This window comes from Dermacentor silvarum, chromosome 9 (genome assembly GCF_013339745.2).
Source record: "Dermacentor silvarum isolate Dsil-2018 chromosome 9, BIME_Dsil_1.4, whole genome shotgun sequence".
Classification (NCBI taxonomy): domain Eukaryota; kingdom Metazoa; phylum Arthropoda; class Arachnida; order Ixodida; family Ixodidae; genus Dermacentor; species Dermacentor silvarum.
Genome location: NC_051162.1, coordinates 25,897,363 through 25,921,831, shown reverse-complemented (window position 1 = coordinate 25,921,831; position 24,469 = coordinate 25,897,363). Strand labels below are relative to the sequence as shown.

The 24,469-nt window shown below is 45.6% G+C and overlaps 1 protein-coding gene across 1 annotated transcript in view; it reads right to left on the bottom strand.

Moving 5' to 3' along the window:
- Positions 1–14,743, bottom strand: part of LOC119463496 (probable cytochrome P450 301a1, mitochondrial) — a 32,656-nt gene extending 17,913 nt beyond the window's left edge. The window contains exons 1-2 of the mRNA XM_037724337.2: positions 14,536–14,743; positions 6,540–6,780 (exon numbers count right to left, since the gene is read on the bottom strand). Of these exons, the coding sequence (XP_037580265.2) occupies positions 6,540–6,780; positions 14,536–14,713 (419 nt within the window). The 5' untranslated portion in view covers positions 14,714–14,743. The remainder of the gene's footprint in view (positions 1–6,539; positions 6,781–14,535) is intronic.
- Positions 14,744–24,469: the final 9,726 nt, after the last annotated feature.

The window sequence follows — 24,469 nt, the reverse complement described above, 5'->3', positions numbered from 1 at the left end:
GGTGGACGGAGAACCCTTCGCGAGCGGCACCGTGAGAACGGACAACGCCGAAGTTGCGGAGGAAGCCGCCATAGCATTAGCGGTGGCCTCCACGAAAGCGAGAGTTATCATAAGCGACTCCAAAATTGCAGTTCACAATTTCGCGAAAGGACGCATCTCGCCAGAGGCGCTCAAAATTCTAAATAGTAACAGCGACCGTCATCGCGGGACGATCCAAATTATTTGGGCACCCGCGCACTCCTCTCTCCCCGGCAACGAGGCGGCTCACAACGTAGCTCGAGGACTTACTCGCCGAGCAAGTGAGCCCGCCCAGCCGGGAACGAGAGGAGACCGCATGGTCAGCTACAAAGAAATAACCGATTACTATCGGCTGCGAAGGGCCCGGTACCCACCAGCTCATCCCGCGCTAACCAGGAAACAGGCGGTGGCCTGGCGCCTCCTGCAAAGAAACATGTATCCAAACCCGGTGGCCTGCAGCAGATTCTATCCAGGGCAATACAACGATCAATGCAAATTATGTAAATGTAGGGCGGATCTGCCACATATTCTATGGGCATGCTCGAAGGCGGCTCCTTTTGAGGGGCGCAAAATTCAAAACCGGCAGCAGTGGGAGACCCTGCTGCTCAGCTCAGACCAGCAAGACCAGGTCTGGGCCGTCCAGCTAGCCGAGGCAGCCGCTGAGACCCAGGGGATCTCGGCCGTCTGCTAGGCGGAGGGAGGCTGCGTCCGCCCTCGTGAATTGCTGGCACCATTAAAGTTGTATCTCTCTCTCTCTCTCTCTCCATAAGAAGGAAGACATGAAAGAATTGAAGAATTATAGACTCATTAGCTTGCTTTCAGTATTGTATAAAATATCCACCAAGATAATTTCCAATAGAATCAGGGCAGCACTTGACTTCAGCCAACCAAGAGAACAGGCTGGCTTCAGGAAGGGATATTCTACAATGGATCATATCTATGTCATAAATCAGGTGATCGAGAAATCTGCGGAGTACAATCAACCTCTCTATATGGCTTTCATAGATTATGAAAAGGCATTTGATTCAGTAGAGATACCAGCAGTCATAGAGGTATTGCGTAATCAAGGAGTACAGGAGGCGTACGTGAATATCTTAGCAAACATCTACAAGGATTCCACAGCTACCTTGGTTCTGCACAAGAAAAGTAGAAGGTTATCTATCAAGAAAGGGGTCAGGCAAGGAGACACAATCTCTCCAATGTTATTCACTGCATGCCTAGAAGAAGTATTCAAGCCTTTAGACTGGGAAAGCATAGGGGTGAGGATAAACGGCGAATATCTCAGCAACCTCCGATTTGCAGATGACATTGTCCTATTCAGCAACAATGGAGATGAATTACAGGAAATGATTGAGGACCTTAACCGAGAAAGTGTAAGAGTGGGGTTGAAGATTAATATGCAGAAGACAAAGATAATGTTCCATAGCCTGGCAAGGGAACAAGAATTCAGGATCGCCAGTCATCCTCTAGAGTCTGTAAAGGAGTACGTTTATCTAGGTAAATTACTCACAGGGGACCCTGATCACGAGAAAGAAATTTACAGAAGAATAAAATTGGGTTGGAGTGCATACGGCAGGCATTGCCAAATCCTGACTGGGAGCTTACCAGTGTCGTTGAAAAGGAATGTGTACAATCATTGCATTCTACCGGTGCTAACATACGGGGCAGAAACTTGGAGGTTAACAAGGAAGCTCGAGAACAAGTTAAGGACCGCACAAAGAGCGATGGAACGAAGAATCTTAAGACTAACGTTAAGAGACAGGAAGAGAGCGGTGTGGATCAGAGAACAAACGGGGATAGCCGATATTCTAATTGACATTAAGCGGAAGAAATGGAGCTGGGCAGGCCATGTATAATGCGTAGGATGGATAACCGGTGGACTATTAGGGTTACAGAATGGATACCAAGAGAAGGGAAGCGCAGTCGAGGTTGGCAGAAAACCAGATGGCATGATGAAGTTAGGAAATTTGCAGGCGCAAGTTGGAATACGCTGGCGCAAGACACAGGTAATTGGAGATCGCAGGGAGAGGCCTTCGTCCTGCAGTGGACATAAAATAGGCTGATGATCATGATGATGACTGTTTGACCTCCTACCGCCCAGCCCTTTCTCCGACTTCTCCCCAGTGGTCGTACTTTACCCGGCCTACTGCGGCGAAAACCCTCAGAGAAACCAGCTTTGGGCTTCCGCCTCACCGCGGACTCTATGTCCCTATAACTCGTCGTAGTCACAAGGACAGCAATCTTCCGCGTGGTCCTACCAGCGACCTAAAGGCTGGTGTGGTTGTTGTGGGCCCTGGTATCTATGCTCAGCCTAAACGATGCAACACGAGGGATGTCTGGAGAGCTCCATCGAACCGGCGAGGCATCGGCCGAAGGAATTACGCGGGTCCATCCTAGGCAGCTTCTATGAGTTGGTCTTCTTGAAATGTGTGATGGGGCTACTTGAGCGCTAACTTCCCCGAGACACACGGACACTTATTCCGTGAATTCTTGTTGCGGCATTTGGCAAAGTTCACAGAAGCGAAGTGTGAGGTTGTGTACTGGGCCTCGTTGCAAGCAGAGCAACGCTAGTTCGCTCTGAGGTCATGTTTCCTTCTGTAGTGCTCCACCAGAGCTACCCGAGACGAAAGGACTACCTCGCACTTGGAACATTTATTCTTGAACGATGGATACTCCAGGAAAATTCCCCATCAACACTTCCCACAGGGTGACTAGCCCTCAGGCACGCCATGGAACCAGAGGAATGCGGTGCGACAGTTAACGCGGCACGCTGGCCGCAATCGTGGTATGCCTGGTAACATGCTGGTCACAATCGGACGACTCTGAGGACGGTAAAAGGTTAGTAGCCCGCTTTCTTGGCAATGCACTTGAGCATTGCCAATAGTGAGATGCAATGTTCCGGAAGCCCTCAGTCAAGCAGCTGCACAACGGAACACTTCCAATTGGTTATTAAAACCATGCTGTTGGCCGTAATGCCGTTTCAACACCACTAATCTGCTCTCTGACGGGCCACATAATTGACACTCAGTTCGGGCAAGTGGTACTCAATTATAGGTACATTAGTGGCCATCTCACACCCCATTAAGAAAGCTTAAAGGAGGCAACCCAGCAAACAGCGTCTCCGTGCGGTTCCGCTCATTCGTAGCGGCGGCTGCATTTCCCTTTAAAAAATAACATAATATAATAATAATAATAATAATGAATAATAATAATATAATAATATAATAATATAATATAATACTAATAATAAGAGTAGACAGAAAAAAAAGGAGAGGGGACGGGCACAATATCGGTATTTGAACCACATACCAAAGCATCGAGGGAAGCTTACTCACTTAACCCTATAGGCAGCGAGGGTGCTTAAACGTGCAGAAGCCCAGTGCAGAGGAATGCACACAAGCCCAAAACCTATCTCGAATTATCCGCGATGAAGGGGCGCAAGGCCGCCCTGAGCGCGCTCCTGCGTCCATTCGCCGGCTTGCACGCGATTCTCTTCGCCTGACTTTCTCGTCCGACGCTCGCTTTTCTTGCGGCCGAACATAATCTCGCTTATTCACAGACGGGGCATGTACGCTTGCCCGTAAAAAGGAGCTCTTGTGCAAAGAGTCCTCTGTTATGAATCCTGCCATCGTACAACTTCATGTATGTTTATTAATTAAAGCCAACGCCTTTTTTACAACCTTGCCAGCACTTTTCCGTGTCGCGTATGTTTCAAACGTACTTCCTTGGCCGATTCCGGAGGTAGTGCACAGCCACTGTAAGTAAAATTACATCAAGTTCAGGTTTGAGCTCTGTTTATTGTTTCGCACTTTTAATAATTAGATCCTACAAGATTTAAGATAAACGGCACGCGCAGTCGATGTTTTGTTCCATGACATTTGTTTGAGGGCTACCGTTCTCGAAATTTAGATGAATAAATTTTTCAATAATGTAAGACTTCGTATGAGCCACTTTAGGCCTAGAGTGGCATGGAAATATAATGAGTATCTCTTCGCATTTCATATAGCACGACACGGTAAATACCATACTCAAATATACACGGAACCTCATGGTGACGCCGACGGCAAAAATTCGCTTGGAGTGTCCATATAATTGCTATCGCAATATTAATTTCCCGGATTTTACACGCGAGAACTACGATCTGATTATGAAGCACGTCGTCGTGGGAGAGAAGTTAGATACATTTAAGTCTCCTTACGTGCACTGAATGCGAAAGCATTCTGGACGTGTCGACTTGGACGACGTCCATATTATTTCGACTTCCAGTTCACGTGACATTGTCACATGACGTCATCACTTGGTCATGTGGATTTGCGACTTAAGGTTCTTGGTCACGTGACTATGTCACATCACGTGTTCACATGGTCACGTGATATAATTGGGCGAAGTTCATTTGATGATGGGCCGCACAAATTTGGGGGATGGGCCGAGTCAATTTTGGGAGTTGGCGAAGTCGGCTTTGATCGTCGGTCAACTCAATGTTCGAATTGGGCGAAGTGAATTTTTTAGTGTGCTCCAGGTCGGTTTTCATTGAGATTGAAACGTGACGTCATCACTATGTCACGTGAGTTTTCGTACCATCGGGTTTTTACGCCGGACGCCGAATTGCCCCGAGCAGCCAATTGCGCGGCAATATTGCGTGCATTCACGGAATTCTTTCAGGCTCGGAAAAACAAATTAATTAGCACGGATTGAGCAACAGAAAGGCTCTATCGGGAATTGTTCATGTTGCTCTACTTTTTTTCTCATTGACACTTTTCATCTAATTGTAATATTTGAGAAGCTAATTACTTAATTAAGACTAATTATGTAATTAGCCAGAAGGCAAAAAAATCATCTGAGTATGTCCAAGCGACAGTAAACAACATTACCTTGGTTCTGTCCTGCTACGGGGCATTTGCATATTTTTAAATCTTGATGCACGGTGTTTTGGACACCCTGTAAGGATATAACCACGAAAGAGGCTAGAAACGTACCAGATACTGAAAAGTGCTTGTAAAAGCGGCTGTCGTCTACTCGAAGCTAGGGTGCTGCCGTCGACATGCTGCACTTGGGATACACCTCCCACCGAGCAAGTGAAGGCCGATAGTGAACTCGACGAGAACTCTCTGCGCACTTTCACAGTGAAAATGTAGGAAAATACAGAGGGCGAGCGCTGCACCAAAAAAATGGCTGATGTTTAACTCTTGTAAACCTAGTTATCATGAGCGAAAGGGTCTGTTTGGCTTGGTTTTGCAAAGACTATGCACACAGTCTTTCCTTAGTGCACGCTTCCGCGCTGGGTAAGCTTCTCTATAACGTGCTGATCTGGCCTTCATTTCATCCGGTGTTTCAGCAGCCAACGTTGCTTTGGTTTGAGATTTTGCAACCTGCCGTCTAACTATATCTACTGGATGATTGCATTCGGCCTGTCGCTTGCGCTGAAGCGCACGCACAGACGGCCCAGCCTGCGCGCCATCTATGGTGAGACTGAGCAACCAAGCGCCGGCAAAGCAACCGTTAAACCCTCGCCTGGTACCGTAGGGGCGAGGCTTCGAGCGAGGGCAGCTGCGACGCATCTTCGCAGTGGACCACGTGGCGTAACGTCACACATGCGCTCCGACGGCTCGCGCTTCGGCAGCTCAAGGTCACTGCGACGCGATGAATGACCTCGCGATACATAGCGTAGTAGAGATTTCACTCTCAAAAAATACGAGTGCCGCACTCCCTGACCTAGTGCAGAAAGTGCAACCAAATCAAAGACACCTATAGGCAACCAGCAGTGAAATGTCGCATACTAACACCAGCACCGCAGCACACAGCTTAGTGAGCGGTGGAAACGGTTTTCATCACCACATGCTGCGATTTCGCGTTGTTAATTTCACCGCTCACCTTGGAGTACTTTTGTACAGATTCAGGCCTGACTGGTAACTGGCACTCTAGAATGTATAAGCGCTTCTCCAACGCGCATGGTCAGGACCAGATCTTGGTTGGACGCATAGAGCTTACGCAAAAGTTGATACAGGCGCGCGCTTGTTATTTTTCAAAAGTGTCGTACCATGCTGGTGTCCTCCCTATCGGATGACACCAGGATATTTCAGTCGCACACTCCTAGCCAGTGCTGGTTCCCCAAGCTATACACGTCTGATGTGCTAATCTGTGCTAATGCACCTAAATGCAAACTGCAGTGATGCGAATAGCATTCCGCCCATGCACCAATTTCACAAGCACCGCAATTCCCTGAACGCTCCGTACTGCGTTCGCTGTCGTTTGGCCAACAAGATCAGCCGAACGAAAGATCGGCTTGCAATATCGAGAGTTGTTTCCAACCGAAGTCGGAAGCCTTTCTTTCCATCGCATTGTGTAGTAAACCAAGAAATCCGCGAATGAGCTCGTGTGGCCTATTGTCTTAAACTTCACTTGTCAGTTAACTGAAGAATTTCATAAAAGACGAGTTGCACAGCACGAAACGTAAGTATGCATGAACTTCGCATGTGTGCGATGAAAACAGTGATGACGACATATACACAAATAAGGCTTACGCGTGCAGTAGGCCGTCATTTGCAAAGAACTGCGGCTTTCGGCTTTTGTGGTAAAGCTTAAGAGCCAGCGATCCAACATGGCGCGGTGTCCTTCCTTCCTCTTGGTAGAGTGTCCGAATGTCGTTTGCGCTGAACAGGCGCACAATAGCCCGCCGTCCCGGTAGCTGCTGGACCACAATGGGGCCATACCTTTGGTATATATCCCACGCAGCTCCACTGCCATCCCGGATATCATACCGACCTGCAAAGACAGTGAACATTTCCACTGGCGAATGACGTCAGCAGCCACAAAATGTGAAGAGCTCACAATGACAAACATCGTCAGACAGTGAAAGCTGTTTACAAGAGAAGGTAGACTGTATATCTTTACACGCTTCTAGCGTAAACATACCTATGGGCTGCATGATGGTGGTGAATATAACGCGATAAGCAACAACAGGTAAATATAGTAATTATAAGTAATTATAACATTCAAACGAATGCAAACCTACGTTTGGTTTGCAGTTACATATTTTTATTGGATGAATTAAGCCGTTATGCTTAATCTCATCGTCAGCGGATTAGGGGGTCGCATTAATGCTGGTTAATGAGAGGTAAAAATGCCCTTTCCCAATTTATTCGCGCAGAGGACAAGCGCAAGTTTGACGTCAAATTACGGCATAGTTAGCGTAATAATGTAACAGTGTTTCGTGTGATTCAATGTACGCTAGTTCTCATCCTAGTGCAATGAATATATATATATATATATATATATATATATGAGTATCATAATTTAGTCAAGAGAGAACTACATTTGTCCCACTTAACCATGCATTGACGCGACTGAGACTGCGCGCCGGATTTAGATTGTTCATCCAATTGACCAAGAAAATCAATGAGGAATACCTCTTCAAAGTGGCAAGAATATGTTTACAAACTTATGCGCAACCTCCAGTAATAACAAATGTGTTTGTTGGGCCTTGTTTCAGTCACCTTATTTCTTGCTAAATCATTTGCCTCACATATAGAACTATGCAATGATCTTTCAAATTTCCATAATTCCTGAATGTAACTTACATTCCCTGTTTTTCGCAAGCCATGTTGCAAGAAGGACCATTTTTAATTAAAACGGAATTTAAAAAATGCAATTTAGAAATCTCGAATCTCACCACTGAGTTCAGGATGCACATATGGCACATTCAGTGATCCTAGATTAGAAATCGGTAATTGTTTTGCTGAACTATAAAGCACGAATATATTGTGTCTATTTTATCTGACAGTGACACTGCGAATATGTTCCCAATAGCACAGATTATCAGTCATCCAACATATTTTGTGAAAGCAACCATAACACAATCTTATTGGTCCTCATGCAATTGATACTTACATGCATGGCTATTGTGATTGCTGCAAGTGTCAAGCCCCGCGTGAGAAAGTGAATACTGGCATATTTAAGCATAGTACAGAAAAACTGTGGTCACCAGCGGAAGGAATATTCGTTTCTTCACCTACTGAAAAATAAAAGCTGGTAGGTCATTCCCTTTGTCTTCCAAAAATCTGTTGGCTATGCATAGTGTGATGTCTGTCTTAGTTCATGTATGTTACGACTTGCTTATGTTATACATGGGAATATTTTGTCATTAGAAGATGGGATTATTGTGTGACTGGCCGTCTGTACAGGGGACATGTTCTTGTGTGATCACTTTTGTAGATACTTCTTTGTCACTATCAATGCCATTCTAGCGTCAGGCGCATCGGCCCAGCTCTAGTGTCACAAAATCTCAAAAAAGTGAAAGTATTCTCAAAAGTGATTGTATAACAGCTGCCCCTCTTCGCTGCACAGTGGTCATTGAGGTGGAGCGTTCTGCCGCTTATTTGTTACAATTTGTACATTAACTTTTTTTCTGAAATACTGAAATGAAATTTAGCATAGCGCTACAACTATATACATGTAAATATTTATTGGGATATGTTCATATATATATATATATATATATATATATATGGCATGTCCGTGCATACTAGACATTATGGCTTAATGTTCAGTACACCTTTCTAAAAATAATTTCAATTGCATTTTGCTGGCTTCACCGTCGACGAGGAATGCTAAGGCCAACCGCATTACTTTATACATATATATATATATGAATACCTTACAGGGCTCCAGTTAGAAATTGGGTAAAATTGGGAAATATTGTTACATCAAAGTGTACATGCTATTCAAAAAAAGCAAGAAAAAGCATCATTCGCATAGCGCAGTAGCAATATGAAACGAATTAATCGACGCAACTAGCCGGCTTGTTATACAAATTCGCGAAAATTACCAAATTTGAAGGAATGAAGCTATGAAGTTTACAACATTCACTAAAAAAAGAATATCACAATTCTGTTAGTTGCACTTAATACCATCACTAAAGCTGAAAACATTCACGTATCATACACTGCTCTGCAATACGAGCACAAATTAGCGAATGGGTGAGTGAAATAACTTTATTTAGGTCCCGAGAAGACGAAGGGGAGACCCCGTGGGTCTTGCAAATTCCTCATACACATTGTACCAATTTCACGTAAGCTTTAAATTCATATATCAAATCTCTTCACTTTAGACATAACAAATGCAATCTGCAGAACAGCGATATCTGTCTTTCGTGCGGAGGTGCGTAAGATTAACGTTTGTGCTTTTATTTTTTGAATCCTGCCAACTTTCAGCCAATCTTACTTCGAGATTCTACGCCTAAAATCTTTTTTCTACAGCCACGTGAATTCAACTTTGTCAAATGCTACATATTTAATTGAAATTAGTCGTGTTGTTATCACAAAATCACTAATGTCTTTTAATGTATGTTAGTAGGGAAACCAGAGTTTTCCCCGAACTAAAGCTCGAGGCGCCAACTCCGATATACAGAATTTACAGAATTGATAGTTTTTTGTGCATGTTACAGTCGTAAAGGGAATATGTTTCTTGAATTTTGCAATTGTCAAAAAATTTTTAATAACAAGTGATGGTCTAAATGGAAAAACTACGATTTTATTATTTTTAATGTAAGAAACCGGATCAAATTCGGTCACTTTGCTGCTAGAAAAATGACTTCACTGTTCACAACAAGAGGGGCTCACACTCATTACGGATTCTCAACAACCCACGCGCACGGGTAACGGCGTGAGCGTGGGCACCACATCCGACATCACGTTTACAAATACACAGGACCCCAAGACGGCGAACAGACGAAACGACATGGGCAGCGATTACTTCATTATAGCCACAACAATTCACACGGGACCCACAAAATGAAGGGTAAGAATTTGACGATGGTGGTATCCGATATATTCATACAGGCACAGGAACACAAAAATACAATGGCAGACATCGATAGCGCAGAAATTATCAAGGACATTGATAAATCGACACAACAGATACACAACATTTAGGCCATCCACTAAATGTTGCTTGGCCTAGCGCACGCACTGTAGCCTGCTCGTCATAATTTTCTCATCGCACAGCCAAAGACTAGACGCGCCTTCCCCACCGGATCGCTGCCATCACCGTCTCATCTGCCTTCATAGAAGAAGTAACAAGTGTTCGGTAAAAAAACACTGTGGAAAACCTTGCGTAATACTTACGTAATACCCACCCCTTATATGTGATACCCACCAATGGGTATTACAGTGAGAAATGCAATGGAATGCGGTAAAGTAGGCTACTCGAGAAATTGTGTTCGAGAAACTGTGCTCTAGAAAACAGCACACAGCAAACACTAAGGCTAATCAAACGGATTGCCAGTAGACACTACGGCAAGAGGGAGGTCGGCCTCATTCGTTTAGTGCAGGCGTTGGTCATCCGCCGCGTCGTCTCTATGGGCACGCTCCAAGGCGGCTCCTTTCGAGGGCCTCAAAATTCAGAACCGGCAGCAGTGGAAGACCCTGCTGCTCAGCTCAGACCAACAAGACCAGGTCTGGGCCATCCAGATAGCCGAGGTAGCAGCTGAGAATCAGGGGATCTCGGCCGTCTGCTCGGCGTAGGGAGGCTGCGTCTGCCCCCTGATTGCTGGCATCCATAAAAGTTGACTTTCTCTCTCTCTTTCTCACTGTTCACGTGTATTAGAAGGAGTTCCAGAGATAAAGCTTTTCCTTAGGTACTGTGTGCGTCAGTCTGGTTTGTATATTCACCCATAATTTTGGAATATGCGGTCTGATCTCAAAATGTTATCCCTTACAACGAAAGTAAAGCTCTTTAGGCTTTCTACAATAGATGGTGTACTTCTCTACGAGGTCCATTATTCACCGCATTTTTACAAGTACTGTCCGTGTGTTTTTTTTTTGCACTTATAGGCCACAATGCTGTGTTGTTTAGGTTCAGTGTGGTTTCCTAGGGCGGACGCGTCACATTGCGGCGCAGAGATATTTTGTGCACATTCATTAAATCTATATGAGGGATTTAGTAACCAACCATTTGATGTGCACTGCTGGAACAGCAGGTGCTTCTGCAGTTTTAATGCGAAAATTTCTTGTCCGAATCAAGCCTGTTTTTGTGAAGTGCCAACTACTGTTGAGTCTCTCATTGATTTTTTAATGCGACAGCAATTATATGGACACTTCAAGCGCATTTCTGCCGGGAACGTGGTCATCGACGTCGCTGTGAGGTTCCGTATTAAGTCCAAACGCGGTAACATCGTCGCCGTGCGCCGTAGGCTGTATGTGCGAGTAAAAGCTTGCGGGGGTCAGCTGACAATTACGGCTCCATCTCGCTCGTACGAGGGAGATAGGCTGGGTGGAAGTGCGCTTCTTCTGTCGCGTACGAGGCACAGGGGAGAGGAGGCGTGAAAGGGGAGGAGGTTTACTCCAGCGGCAGCCGCGCGGGCGCCATATCTTGAAAGCGATCTGTGACGTGGAAAAAGTGTGCGCCCGCGTGTGCCTCATCTTCAAAGCGACCTGCGATGTGGACAAAGTGCAGGTAGTACCGGTGGCTTCGTATGCGCTGTGCTTTCGACGTTCGCGTTGAAGCGAGAGCCAGTACGAAGGTCAATTCGCTCGCTGCAGCTGCCACGCCTCTTCACTGGAGCGCTTTGATAGCGAGTTTCCGCGATCGTTGAGCGAGATGTGGTCATGTTTACCTGTACACGCGTTACACCGTGCTTGTTACGTTAGTAAGCGAATGTTTACAAGTTTATACGGCCGATAAAACAACTATCCTTAGTTCGTATAGTTGTCTACTCGCATTCGTACTATTTGCATTTGGTATCGCATTCGATGCTTCGCCTTTTGGGCAAAACTGCGATATTTTTTTCTCTTGTTTTGTACGTTAGCACCACCAGCTTGAGACGAGAAGCACGTTGACCCCCACAGTTTGTGTGTTGCAAGTTCTTGTCTGATGCCTCTATGCAGCTTGTTCTATTCTGAAGTGCAGCTACAGATTAGACGCGCCTTCCCCACCACATCGCTGCCATCAACGCCTCATCTGCCTTCATGAAAGTAACAAGCGTTCGTTAAAAAAAACACTGTGGAAAACCTTGCGTAATATCTACGTAATACCCACCCTTTATGTGATACCCGGACATCGGTATTGCATAACTTTGTAACATAAACTGGTCACATTGTGGGTGTAGTGCCAATTTTTTTCCGCTGCATTTACTGTGGTTCTTAATGTCTACAGTACCGTTCTCTATAAGCTTGGCTCATTGCAAGCACTTAGCCGACATAGACATAGGTTCCATAGACATTCGCCGTTAGGTTCCTCAAAGCAACACCAAAGAAATGTTCTATAGAAGTTTACCATTACAGCTTCAAAAGAAAACTGCATAGAAATATTCTATACAAATTTGTCTTTAGGGTCTGTAAATAGAGTCCATTTTATAGAGTCCATAATAAGACTCTATAAAAATTTCATTTTAGCATCTTCAAACCATAGAAATTTTGTATAGGAATTTGTATGTCGCCCTATTTGAAATAACCTCATAAAATCTTCTATGGAAAATTGTTGTTAGGGTTTGAAAAGCAAGTGCATTCAGCGATTCTATCGAAATGTGTCTTTGGAGTTCCTATAAGGACGTGGTGGCCAAATAATTTCGGAACTGCACAGGAAAAGCCTGCAGGCACTAAAAGTCAACACAACGCAGTTCTACTGAACAAGTTCAAGAGACTTTCTAAAAAAATCACATTAGGTTTTTTAAGGATTTACGGTCACCTTAAGGGAGTGCACGTCGTCGTTATTGTTAGTCGCAGGCTGTGAAATCGCAGTTTATGACACTGGCGTTACAACGTACTCACCAGTGAGCGCGGTCGTCGAACTAACTTACTGCGCCAAAATTTGTAGCTTTGACATCAGTGCTTCAAAAATAATGTTATGCTTTGTACAGCGTCGGCACTAGTTCTGAAACTATTTATTTGTGATTTGAACTCTTATGAGCATCACCACACCATAGGTAGTCATCTGCAATTGAAACTGCCATTCTTTCTCAGTTTGCCTTGGATGCAATGCTGTTTTGTATTGAAGCGTGACCCGGTTAGCCCTAGCGCAGCGGGCGCGCGTACTTGATCGGCCTTGTCAGGTGAGCCTTTGCCCGTAAGCGCCATGACTATCGCACTGTGCTGTATCTTGGGTGAATAAACCCGTTTCCGTTGGCGAACTGACTCCGGAGCCTTCTCTGCGTCGTGTCGGAGAGTCGACGAACCCTGCCGTAGCGCCTTTGTGCGTTGCGGAGTGGAGGAGAATCGTGCACTTTCCTGACCGTCGCTCGCAGGGTGAGCCTTGTGCAAACCCATCTCCACACGGTGAATTACATTATCTACACTACGCACAATAAATGCTTGACCCAATACAGCAGTACTCAGTATTATTTATAAATATTGCCTAGAATAACACATGTTGATTACCTGCGTACCAAACTGCCGCCAGTATTGCCATCAAAGCCGAACGACACTTTCCCCTTTTCCTTCTTGCCAAAGTGCCACTTCCTGCAGCGAAGTGCACTTGCCCGAAGTGTCACTTCCCATCTGCCTGTCCATCCTAGAAATTCACATTTGGGCGATTGGTCACGTTCACCGAAGTATTTTTCTTCTCGTATTATCACACTCCTGCTAGAAGCGAATCTGTTGTGGTCACATATATGACATGCGGACGCAGTTGATTAAGATTGTGCGTTTATCATGAAAGCGGTAATAAATTTTCAACTGATGCGACCACTACTGTCTCTCCTTTAGTGTAAGATCGCGCGCGTAGAAATATAAGATATGCTTGGTCAAGAGCCTTTTTGTCTAAACTGATAGCAACCGCACTCGAGGGATTAGTGCATTTAGGCGTTGTTTGCCTATGTCGCGCAAGTGCTGGCGAAAAATTGTTCCAATATACAGTTACGTGTGCAGGTCGCGACAAAACACACATATACACGGGCACGCACGCACGCACGCACGCACGCACGCACTCACGCACACACGCACACACACACACACACACACACACACACACACACACACACACACACACACACACACACACTGCGTACATAATATAAAATATTTGTTACTACGCGAGGTTTTTTCCGTATCTCTTTGTTCACGACGCGTTATCTTCCAATGCGAAATCAAGCTTATTTTAAACCAAAACACTGTTGTCTCGCGAATATTGCAGTTAAAGATTTAATCCTAGGATATCGTGTGCAATAAGCAGGATCGACAGATAAGGCACGTTGCACTGCGGGACTCCGATTAATTTACCATCTGGGATTCATTAACGTGCACCTAAGCCTAGGTACACGAGTGCTTTTGCAGTTGGCCTCCAATGAAATGCCGCCTCCACGTCCACGATCGAACCCCGGGCCTCGAGCTCAGCATTGCAACGCCTAATAAAGTTGCCGCACGCATTTAGTAATGTACTGAACTCTTATCTGCTGAAGTAGTAGCAGATTACTAGTTGCACATTTCGCTTCTTTTTCGAGTAGCCTGCGAAAGATATCCTCCCAATACCTCTGAAGTATGACATACGTGAATATTTCCCTAAAATGCAGACGCTGGTGTAACTCACCGATAAGAGGAAAATAAATCCAAGCACTTCCGACCAGAGGCAATGCTGGAATCTTCGGTATTTCCGAGAACGGTAACGCTGCATTATGAGCGCTTGCCGCATGTCTAAGTCTCACTAAAGGTTCTGCATAACGAAGGCCTAGAAGCACTCCACGGCGTTCATTAAAAATACGCAGCATGTGGTGATGGTGCTCGGCGGCGCGGCGCACTTTCTCCGTAACACGAAGCTAGGTTTACTATACTACGCTTATTGCCTAGCTTCTTTTTGTGCCTCTCCGAGTAACAAAACTGAACAAAATTATTGTCTGGCAGATGTTCTATCAAGGACATGAGTGGCGGAATAGGGCAGCGCTCTGTGCATTGCGAGAACTTTTGCTTTGTACGCCATCTGTTCATCTGTTTTTATATAGCTGGACAGAAAAAGTGTCTGTCAAATAAATAGCGCGTGGTGCTGCATTCGATAATTTAGTTTTTATGTAATAGTTAACGGGTGTTTTAAAGTACAAGTGAATTCGGAATTTGCAAAAAAAAACTATATAAGTTTGGTTTCGAAGTTGTCACATAAGCGGTACCTTCGCTAGCTGCTGCAGTGCAGAAATTGTGCTGTGTCCGCCTCAGGCAAAAAGCATTCCGGCGTGCCATACTTCACCAAGGTATGAAAAAAGTGTAATTGAGTGGTAGAACTCTCCGGACGGGGAGGGAGGGGTGTCATGCTTCGGCTTTTCTTGAAAGGAAATGCTTGGAAGGTCGTTATAATTTATGTTCGGTAGTTGTCACGGGCGGAACAAATACCGCTTCTGTCTTGAAAAATATAAAGACACGAGCAGCAACGGTTTCGAAATAACTAAATATCGGTCAACGTTTTTGTTCTCATGAAATTTTTGCACAGCAGGGCACGACATGGTGCGGCGGAGACTAGTTGGTTGTAGTGACGGTAAAAACACAGTAGTGACAACTGTGAATTAGAGCACTGCACGGGCTCGGGCTTACCCGAAAGCCCGGGCCCGGCCGGGTAGAGGAGTTTTTTCACGGGCTCGGGCCGGGCTCGGGCACGGTGTGTGCTTTTTGACCTGGGCCCGGGCCGGGCTCGGGTTTTTTGACGCGGGCCCGGGCCGGGCTCAGGCTGTCTGCGAGTTATTCTCGGGCTTCTCAACTCTGAAAAACATGTATTTTTCGGTCTCGGGCCGGGTTCGGGCCGGTTTCGAGTCGGGCTAGGGCCGGGCTCGGGCTTAAGGTAAAGGGGTGGCGGGCCGGGCCGGGCGGGTAACGTAGATTATTTCCGGGCCCGGGCCGGGCCTGGGTCTCGCCATAAAGGTTTTGATCGGGCTCGGGCGGGCCGCCCAATGTAAAAACGGGCCCGGCCCGGGCCCGGGCCGCAAAAATCGGCCCGTGCAGTGCTCTACTGTGAATCCCGTAAATGACTCTTTATTGGGCCAATTTGAACGCAGCAACACAACTAACACTATCATGGTGGTAGGTGACTTGCACTCTTTCTACTCGTCTTGGGTGAAAAGCCCGTGCTTCTGGGGGCAAACTTCAGAGCCTGCGGCTAGCTCAATGGCCCGGGTGGCGTTGGCGTCCAGTTAACGCTTATGACAAGGCGCGTGGTTGGACTGGGGCGTCCGGCGCATGGACACAAAAGCACATCCACCACTTGTCCCATTGTAGTGACGGTGAAGAACACAGTAGACAGAACTGTGAATCACGTAACTAACTCTATTAGGCGAACTTGTGCCCAGTAAAGCAAGTAACACCCAGGCACGACGATACCGGCGAGCAAGGTCGGCGATCATCGAATACCTGGTCTACGGGTCAAGCGCGTAAGGTTTTATACATGACTCTTCGAAGGCTTTAGCGTAATCACTGGCGCCCGCATGCCTTCCAGAAAGGACGACGCAATTCGCGTCGCGCATGCAGTCAGATTACAGAAGGTTCGCTGACAGCAAACAACGGATAGAACTATCGATAACATTCGAGTCCAAATCATGGAGGCGCGTCTTGTGGTGAGCGATAACACAAAGTTGTGGGCAGGTGAAATGTTGTCCCAGAGAAAGGATAAATAAGTACACTTGTGTATGCCACCTCATAGAGAAAGAAATTTAACAGGAGCGGACACTAGGTGGAAACTGGCAACAGGAAACACATCACGCTAGTATTGGTGACAGCCCTTAGCTGAGGCGAGCATCGAAAAAAGAAAAAGAATGTGAAATTTAGTGAACAGATGTTTTTTTTTATTCTTTCCCCCTGAAACTAAAAACAGTTTTCGTATAAATGAACGTATACTTTGCGACTTATTTTTCTTGCGTTACCTGGCGACAAGCGAATGACACGCCAGACGCGCCAGATGCGTGCTGTGCATGCGTCATGCGCCAGATGAGCGAGTTGAGCGAGGCCGGCTGCGCATGTGATGTTTCGCTTGTTCGACGTCCCGTTCGTTTTTTAGTGTGCAGTTCATAAGGGCAAACTACATGTACGTGTTGCGGCGCGCGACAGCTCGCGCACACGCGCCTCACGCATGCGCAGATGGTGCAGGACAGATCCAACGCGTCGAAGTGCGTCGCGAGTACAGATATCTGATGCTCACACACGCTGAGAAATAGCGTTGTCCAACGTAGCAGCACCCATGGCTGCCGCTTCAGCGTGAATTCTCGTGATGGCGACGTTCTCGATTGCGTTGATCGCCAGTAACTATTGAATTGAGCCTTCGATTTCGCTACACTGACCTGATATGTTAGTTATGAGCGCATAGCGCGCCCGGTGTCTCACATTGTTCTGCGATTCTGGCGCCCGTAGGCTTAACGAGACAAGTTCGTATAGCAACAATACGTTTATGGTGGCTAGAGGAGTAGCTGTGCAGGCCGTGCCGACCGATCACGTCTGGAGCGTAGTTGGCCACTTCTACGTATCATGACGCAAAAGTGGCGCTGCGCTCAGTACAAAGCTGCTCAGTGGCGAATGTGGTCTAGTACTAATGGTAGATGGTGCGCAATAAATAAAGCACGGAAAGTGAAAAGCTGTCATCTACCGCCGTCAGTTTGTGTAATGAGGAGATACAGGTCTCTGTTACACCGTGTTTGCAGGTTCTTAAATTAGGTTGAAGATTCTGTAACGAAAAGGTAAGTGGCATGTTTAGCGAAAGCTCAGCTTTCACGGGGGCCTGAAGCACCAGCGCAGCAGAGCACACCGCTGGTGGGCCAAGGACGCTTCAGGAACCGTTCTTCAAGCGCGATTTCACTACCCATGTTGTCGACAAAGAAAAGTTTACCAAAGACACAATAATATGCTGCTTTTGCTCTACTCTATAATATGATGCCAGAGAAAATAAGAGCGAACATTCAGTGATCACACAACGTGATTATGAGCGCCAACCCCGGAGAGATCAGACCAACAAGCTGCGAATGAACCCTCCGCAAATCACGACTTCAAGGTTTCTACGCCGGCGCTTGGGGAGATTGCCATCGCGTAACAATCTCTACCAAAGCGAAAATGAAACCCAAGCGTACGCGCGCTCCCGCGCGTCTAGTAGGTTCAAACCGCCATTACTCACGAAGTGCGGCAAACGCAAGGCGCGCGGGCGCGAGCCGCGGGCGCGAGCCCGCGCACCGGCACGCGTACATGTAGTTGGGCCTTAAAGGCCAAACTGCTACGGTAACAGCCATGAAAGCTAGCCTTCTATTTCATCTCTTGCAGCTAGACGTAAATTTTCCCGTTTATCATTACTTCACAAAATTTTCACCATACAGCACGTCATGATGCGTTCATTCTTACTCCACACTACGTATCCCGCCGCATCGATCATTCTTACAAGGTTCACGTCCCTTCTCGCTGCACAAATACGTATTTCCAGTCACTCGTACCTCAGATGTCACTAGAGTGGAACCACCTTCCCGCAAACATTGCAACCATCCGTGATAATTACTTGTTTCGTGATGGCTTAAACAACATTACTTACTAGAATGCGGTTTTATGTACTTGTGTATCTTGTATTTTTTGTAATAGCATGTTTTTTATCTGCTCATTTATTCCTACCGAATTTATTGTCAAATTGTACTTTTTTATCTTGCATCTTTTTATGTAATAATGTTGATATGACCTGTAACCCACTCCCCTCTGTAAAGCCTAGACAGGCCTTTAAGGCATAATAAATTAAATGAAAAAGTTTTAGTATGAACCAACTGGCCCAGCAAGCAGCACTTCTACTGTATGGAAATGTGTCACTAAAATTAAGAAAACGACAGTGACCATTTCAGAAGTCATTCACGGTACCAGTTTTGAGCACTTAACATAGGCAAAACTGAATACTTCAAACGATACCTCGAATCGTCGCTCGTGGAATCACCAAATTTTGGAGATATAACCTACAACGGCAGAACATTATAAAAAATTGTCAACACAACAGTTTCACAACAAAGTGTCGCGTCCCTTCTAAAATCAATTATTGTAAGTTCAGCTTGTGGCTCTGACAATATTTCCAACTTCGTTCTGAAAAATTGTGTTATTTCAATTACCACTTTCTTACCAGTTCTATTCCAAAAATATTTATGTCAGGGTGTGAAGTACGTGTTGACTAGAAAACAGCAAACGTAGTTCCTGTTCACGGAGGTGACAACAAAGCGAGCTCCTCAAAATATCGACCTATCGCTTTACCGTGCAGGTGCTGCAAAATTGCCGAACATTTTATATTCTCAAATCTAAAAAAAGTACCTTCTGGCTTTTGTCTGATAACTGTTGAATATGAATACGTGGTGTCGCCCGGAATTGCGAATCTTCTTCTTTCTGAGGTTTTACGTGCCAAAACCATTCTGATAATGAGGCACGTCATTGTGGAGGGCGTGCCTTGTACTGTGAAAAGGTTTCGTACTGTGAAACCTTCTGTGAAAAGGTTTCGCATATGTTGCTATACATTACGACTGTGTGCTGCCCATAGTATTTTTATCCATTGAAACGTGTTTTGTTTGGTCAGTCATATTGGTTGCCTTATTCTAGATGAATAAATGTGAAGTTGCTTTTGAAACTTCTGTGGCACTGTCATTTATTTCCATCCTATTCGCTCACCTTCCTGGAGAACCTACTGTTGCCCGAATAGGTTCCATCATTGCCCCAGCAGGTTATCCATTTTGTTGACATGTGGGCTTCTATGCAACCAACGCTACCAGTCTACATATAGACCTTTTCACAAACCGACGTTTGAGCAGCGCCATTGGCTGACACGGGCGACGTCTAGCGTCGGAACATGTTATGCCGCCATTTTGGACTGTGAGTCTTGCGAGAGCAAGCCGGCCGCACTTCGGTTGTGTGATCTTCGGCGCGCATTACTTCGATTGTTTTCTTCTGCTTCGCTTGTCTTGTGCCGCTTGACTTGTTACATGTTTCACGTACTCGCGTGAGCCCTCAGTGTAGTGTGCCGTGGCAACAGCAAGCCCAGCCAGTGGATGTGGTGTTTCGTCGTCGGTAGCGGCGGCAGCCTCGTCTGCTTCGTCGAGACCTGGCGTCCTAATCAGTGGTATATTTCATTGTTATTGCTGGGCACATGTGACCGTATCGTCGATTGATACTGATCACCATTACGTTTCGCGGTTGAGGGTTGTCTCATTTAGCGAAAGCAGGCGAGTAAGTAGCTGTCGGGCAATGCTTAGAACCAGGCGCCGGCGGCCCGACGACGCGTGTGAGTGGTTGGTAGGTATGCGGCGGTTACTCCATACGCTTCCGACGCAACTGAACAGTTCAATCACGCAAAATTTATTGGATCTGGTGCGGTGCAGGGTGCTTATAACCAAATGTCAAAGCATAAGCGTGGCTATCGGGCAGCGCGGTACCTGCAGCGAACCGACACGCATCAGTGATCACAGATGCCAGCGCAACTGATACAGCCCAGGTGCTAGATTTTTATTTTTAGTATTTAGTATTTATTTATTTATTTATACATACTGTCGATCCCAATAGGGATTATAACAGGACTTGTTATAAAGATATGTTTGTTTACCTATTTTTTACGTTTGTTTAACTGGAATGGCTTTTCTTTCGAATGTCTGAATTTGGAACAAACTTCGCTCACGGTGAACCTTAACGTAGATCGTGCGCGAAGCTTGTATTGAAGATATCGCGTACGGCAAGAATTGTTCGTGTGCGCTATCACTGAAGCGAAATATGCCAATAATATTGCAGGGTTACGGCCATATCTGTTCTTTCTCTTGTTACCCTTACACCTTCTTACTGTGCTATGTTCATAATAAAGTAATGTCGAGTCTTAACAATTGTCGAATAAATACATGTGCATATCGCTGCAAACCACTACTGACTGTGAGTGAAAAGCGCTTAGTGGTCAGCGAAGCGGTCACTGCACGCACGTAAGTATTTCACTTGATGGACTGTCGGAATATTTTTTGTTACTGTTATTCTTCCTAGCATGATGCTATTGCCCGCGTACCCATTCCAATACCGTTTTTTAGGTTATTACTTGCGCGGGCTCATTTAGCGCGTTTCCCCGGCACGCACAGTTAGCGCATTACGGTTCCCGAACTCTAGCACTGGCGCTAGGCTGCGCTGATGAGGTTGAGACGTTAGTTTTTGCATTCTCTTGCTGCCCATGCACATAGACAACGCTCAAAGATGGGTGAGCTCGAAGCTGCACCACACTGTTAAAGTTAATTACCTTTATGGGCAGGGCCGCGCAGGGTGCGTGCGAACGCAGAGAAAATCTTTTGGTGGACACAGGGTCTCCATACATCTTTTATAGGACACGATTTTTCCAGATCATTGCGAAGTGTATTTACCGACTAGTTCTCTCGCAGAGTGCTCCAATTTGTCTAATACCGGTGTCACACGGCCACTTTTGATAGCGATCGAGACCGATATGTTCGACCGCGCTTGGCTTCCTTCCGCAATCACGACCAAGAAATTCGACCCATATCGGGCTCGATCACGATCAAAGTGCGCCGTGTGACCCCCGTATTAGGCACTGGAATGAAGTCGTGTTTGAAAGAATAACAAACGTAGCCTCTGCCACTACATACGAGACAATATTGCATCGAAGAGCTGACAATTATCGCCACCTATTGGGAAATATGTCGAAAAGAGCTTACCAAAATGCGGTATTTTATTGATGTGTGCATTGGTTCACATTAGACTGAAATGTTAAGTCCTCAGGTGATGCAGGAAACCGGCGAAGCGTGGACATACCACATAGCGGCAGTGGTCTCGCGGTGTGCTGTGTTGTGGACACACTTAGCCCCAAAAATCGTTATTTTTCACTGGTTGTTTGTGCACCCATAAACTGCACAGTGCTGGCCTGTAGCCTTTTGATGAGTATATATGGCATTATTTACGAGCGTAAGTCATTCGTGACAAAAATAAACGGAAACATCGAAGGAAAGCTACCACTCCGCAATGCAAGCGCAAGGCAAGCTCACAGTCCAGACCGAACAGGCAACACTGATACATACTCTCAACGCCAGACCGTCGGAAGCGGCCTCGTGAAAACGTCTATACCTTGATAGGGCCCGCAGCGGCGAGTGAATTGACCTTCATGCTGCCTCTCGCTTCAACGCCAACTAAGCGGCGAGAACACAGCGCGCGTGAAGCTATCCGCCCTCGACGCACTGTGTCCCCATCTCAGATCGCTTTCAAGATAGGGGCCTGCGCGGACGCGCCATACGTAGCCGCCGGCGGAGTGCGGTTGGTCACGGTTGATAATGGTTCGACACGGACGGATAAACGCGCTAAAGAGCGATTCGGGCTATCATGATCGGAACCACATCAGCGCATGTAGCGCCACCACTTCAAGTAGTTTACTTGCCTCATCAATGCATCTTGCGCCGTTCGCAGTAGTTCCTGTCGCGCTACGCCGTCGTTTATACGGGTGGGATGAAGTTTCATAGCACTGATAATCATTTTTAGGAGAAAGATAAGTGCATGATCAAATTGAATTTGGTAGTAATTAGTTTGCATTACATTTTTTGTTACTGAATTAATGTACAACAGATGCTATCTATTTGCCACCAGTAACTTCCAGGGCAGTTTACAATTGGATAGCTTACAGAAAATACATGTATGGTGAAGTTTAGTACACTACTCTGTACATATAAATGGCAGTATTCAAATGCAATACAAAATTGTTCATATGTAACATACTCTGGAGTGAAAGGAATTGTAATGTTATCTATAATTAAAGCTGACAGCAACCTTTTATATTGATATCTGGATATATATGAGTCCTTTGTGGCTCAATCAGACCTTTGCAAAGCACAACGCAACAATCAAATCCCTATTGCTGTTGCACATGTAAGTGAAAAGGGCAAGTTGAAACTTGTGCATCCAGCTTGAGATGCATTTTAATTTGCCCAGGTAGTATTATTCGAACCTTTCCATAGTAGCATAAATCGTTGGCCATTGCGTGCCCCAGGGTACCGAAGTTTAGGAATGAGAATCAGCTGCTTGGCATGTTTCTAGAATTCTTGAAGTAGCCATTGCACACATGCGCATTTGGTGTAATTTTTTACACTGCTCTCAATAAAGCAGTTGAAGTTTGGTGCACACTAAGTTTCTTTCCACTACTTTCAGAGTTTATCTGCTTGCGCTAATATGCATTTCTTAGCTTTAAGGGTAACAACGTGATTTGCATGGTGTTCACTTGAATAAAGCCGTACTTTTGTGTTCAAAGTTGGCTTTGGTTCCGTCAGGCTAAAAGATGCTGATAAGGCAATGCAACACTTTAGAAGTGTCAAAATATGTGTTCAAACACTGCTCTTTTTTACTTCTTATCTGTAAATTCTTGCAGGGGTAAATGTTAGCACGACCAAGTCAAAGGATGGCAACTGCTGGGCGGTGTTGGTTATTACAAGGATCATGCAGCGGATGCAAGGCTTGGAAGCTGCAAGCGAGATCATCCTTGTGGAGTCAACAGCTTCCTGTGACGAGTCACAGGCTACCGTTACAGTAGTGCTCACAGCTACTCCAGTCGGTGCTATACTGATTTCTGTGCTTATGCACTATTCTCAGACAACGGAAAGCTACAAGACAGCATTTGGCCTCTTGAAACAGAAATATCCATTCTGTTTTGGTGGCTTACATGTAGGTAAGCTATACTTTTAAAGTACAGCTGGGCTGATGTAAAAGTCTGAATTATTAAAACGATTAGTGTGGGTTGTAAATGAAGAGAAAATACCATATCATATTTCTTCTTAGCACCACATCTCACTTAATGTGAATGCTTTGTGCAATAATCAGGTTGTGTAATATGCTTGCAAAAGAGCACCTGTAATTGGCACCTGTCATTCGATGGCCAAAGTTTAATTAAAGTATGTCTTTTGATACAGTTAAGTCAGATAATTTTTGGAGAACTGACAAAACGAAAAAATGTATGTGTAGCTCACATACATAATAGTAAAGCAAAATAGAGAGGTTTACAATCATATCTGTGAGGTGCTGAGACCAACAGCTTTTGTAACACCACTGGTGCAGTGAAATTTGCTTGGAGGGGGTACATCCTACTCTAAGGTCATTTCATAGTTTTTTATCTGTCATCCAAAAATGAATCATATTTGTAAAGTACCTTGAAGGTATAAAGGAGTTCACTGCTTTCCAATCAGAAGAACGTGCCAACATGCTCGATGATATTTTCCAGACCCCACAGTCATTCATGACCGACAATTCAGCGGCACAAAAAGCAGCTCTGAAAGCAACGTGGCCTGAAGCAAGTCAACTTCTCTGCCATTTCCACGTGGCCCAGGCGGAATGGCGGTGGCTGCATGCATCAAGCAGCAGCATCAGTCGTGACAAGAGTTGGGAACTAATGACTGCATTCCAGAAGGTGTGTAAAAATGATGCGCAGTGCTATGATGTGGATTAGCTCAACTTTGCTTGCAACACTGCTTCAGTGGCTACTGTATTACACAAAAGGTTGTGTGTTTGAACCCAAAATTGCAGCCCCTTGATAG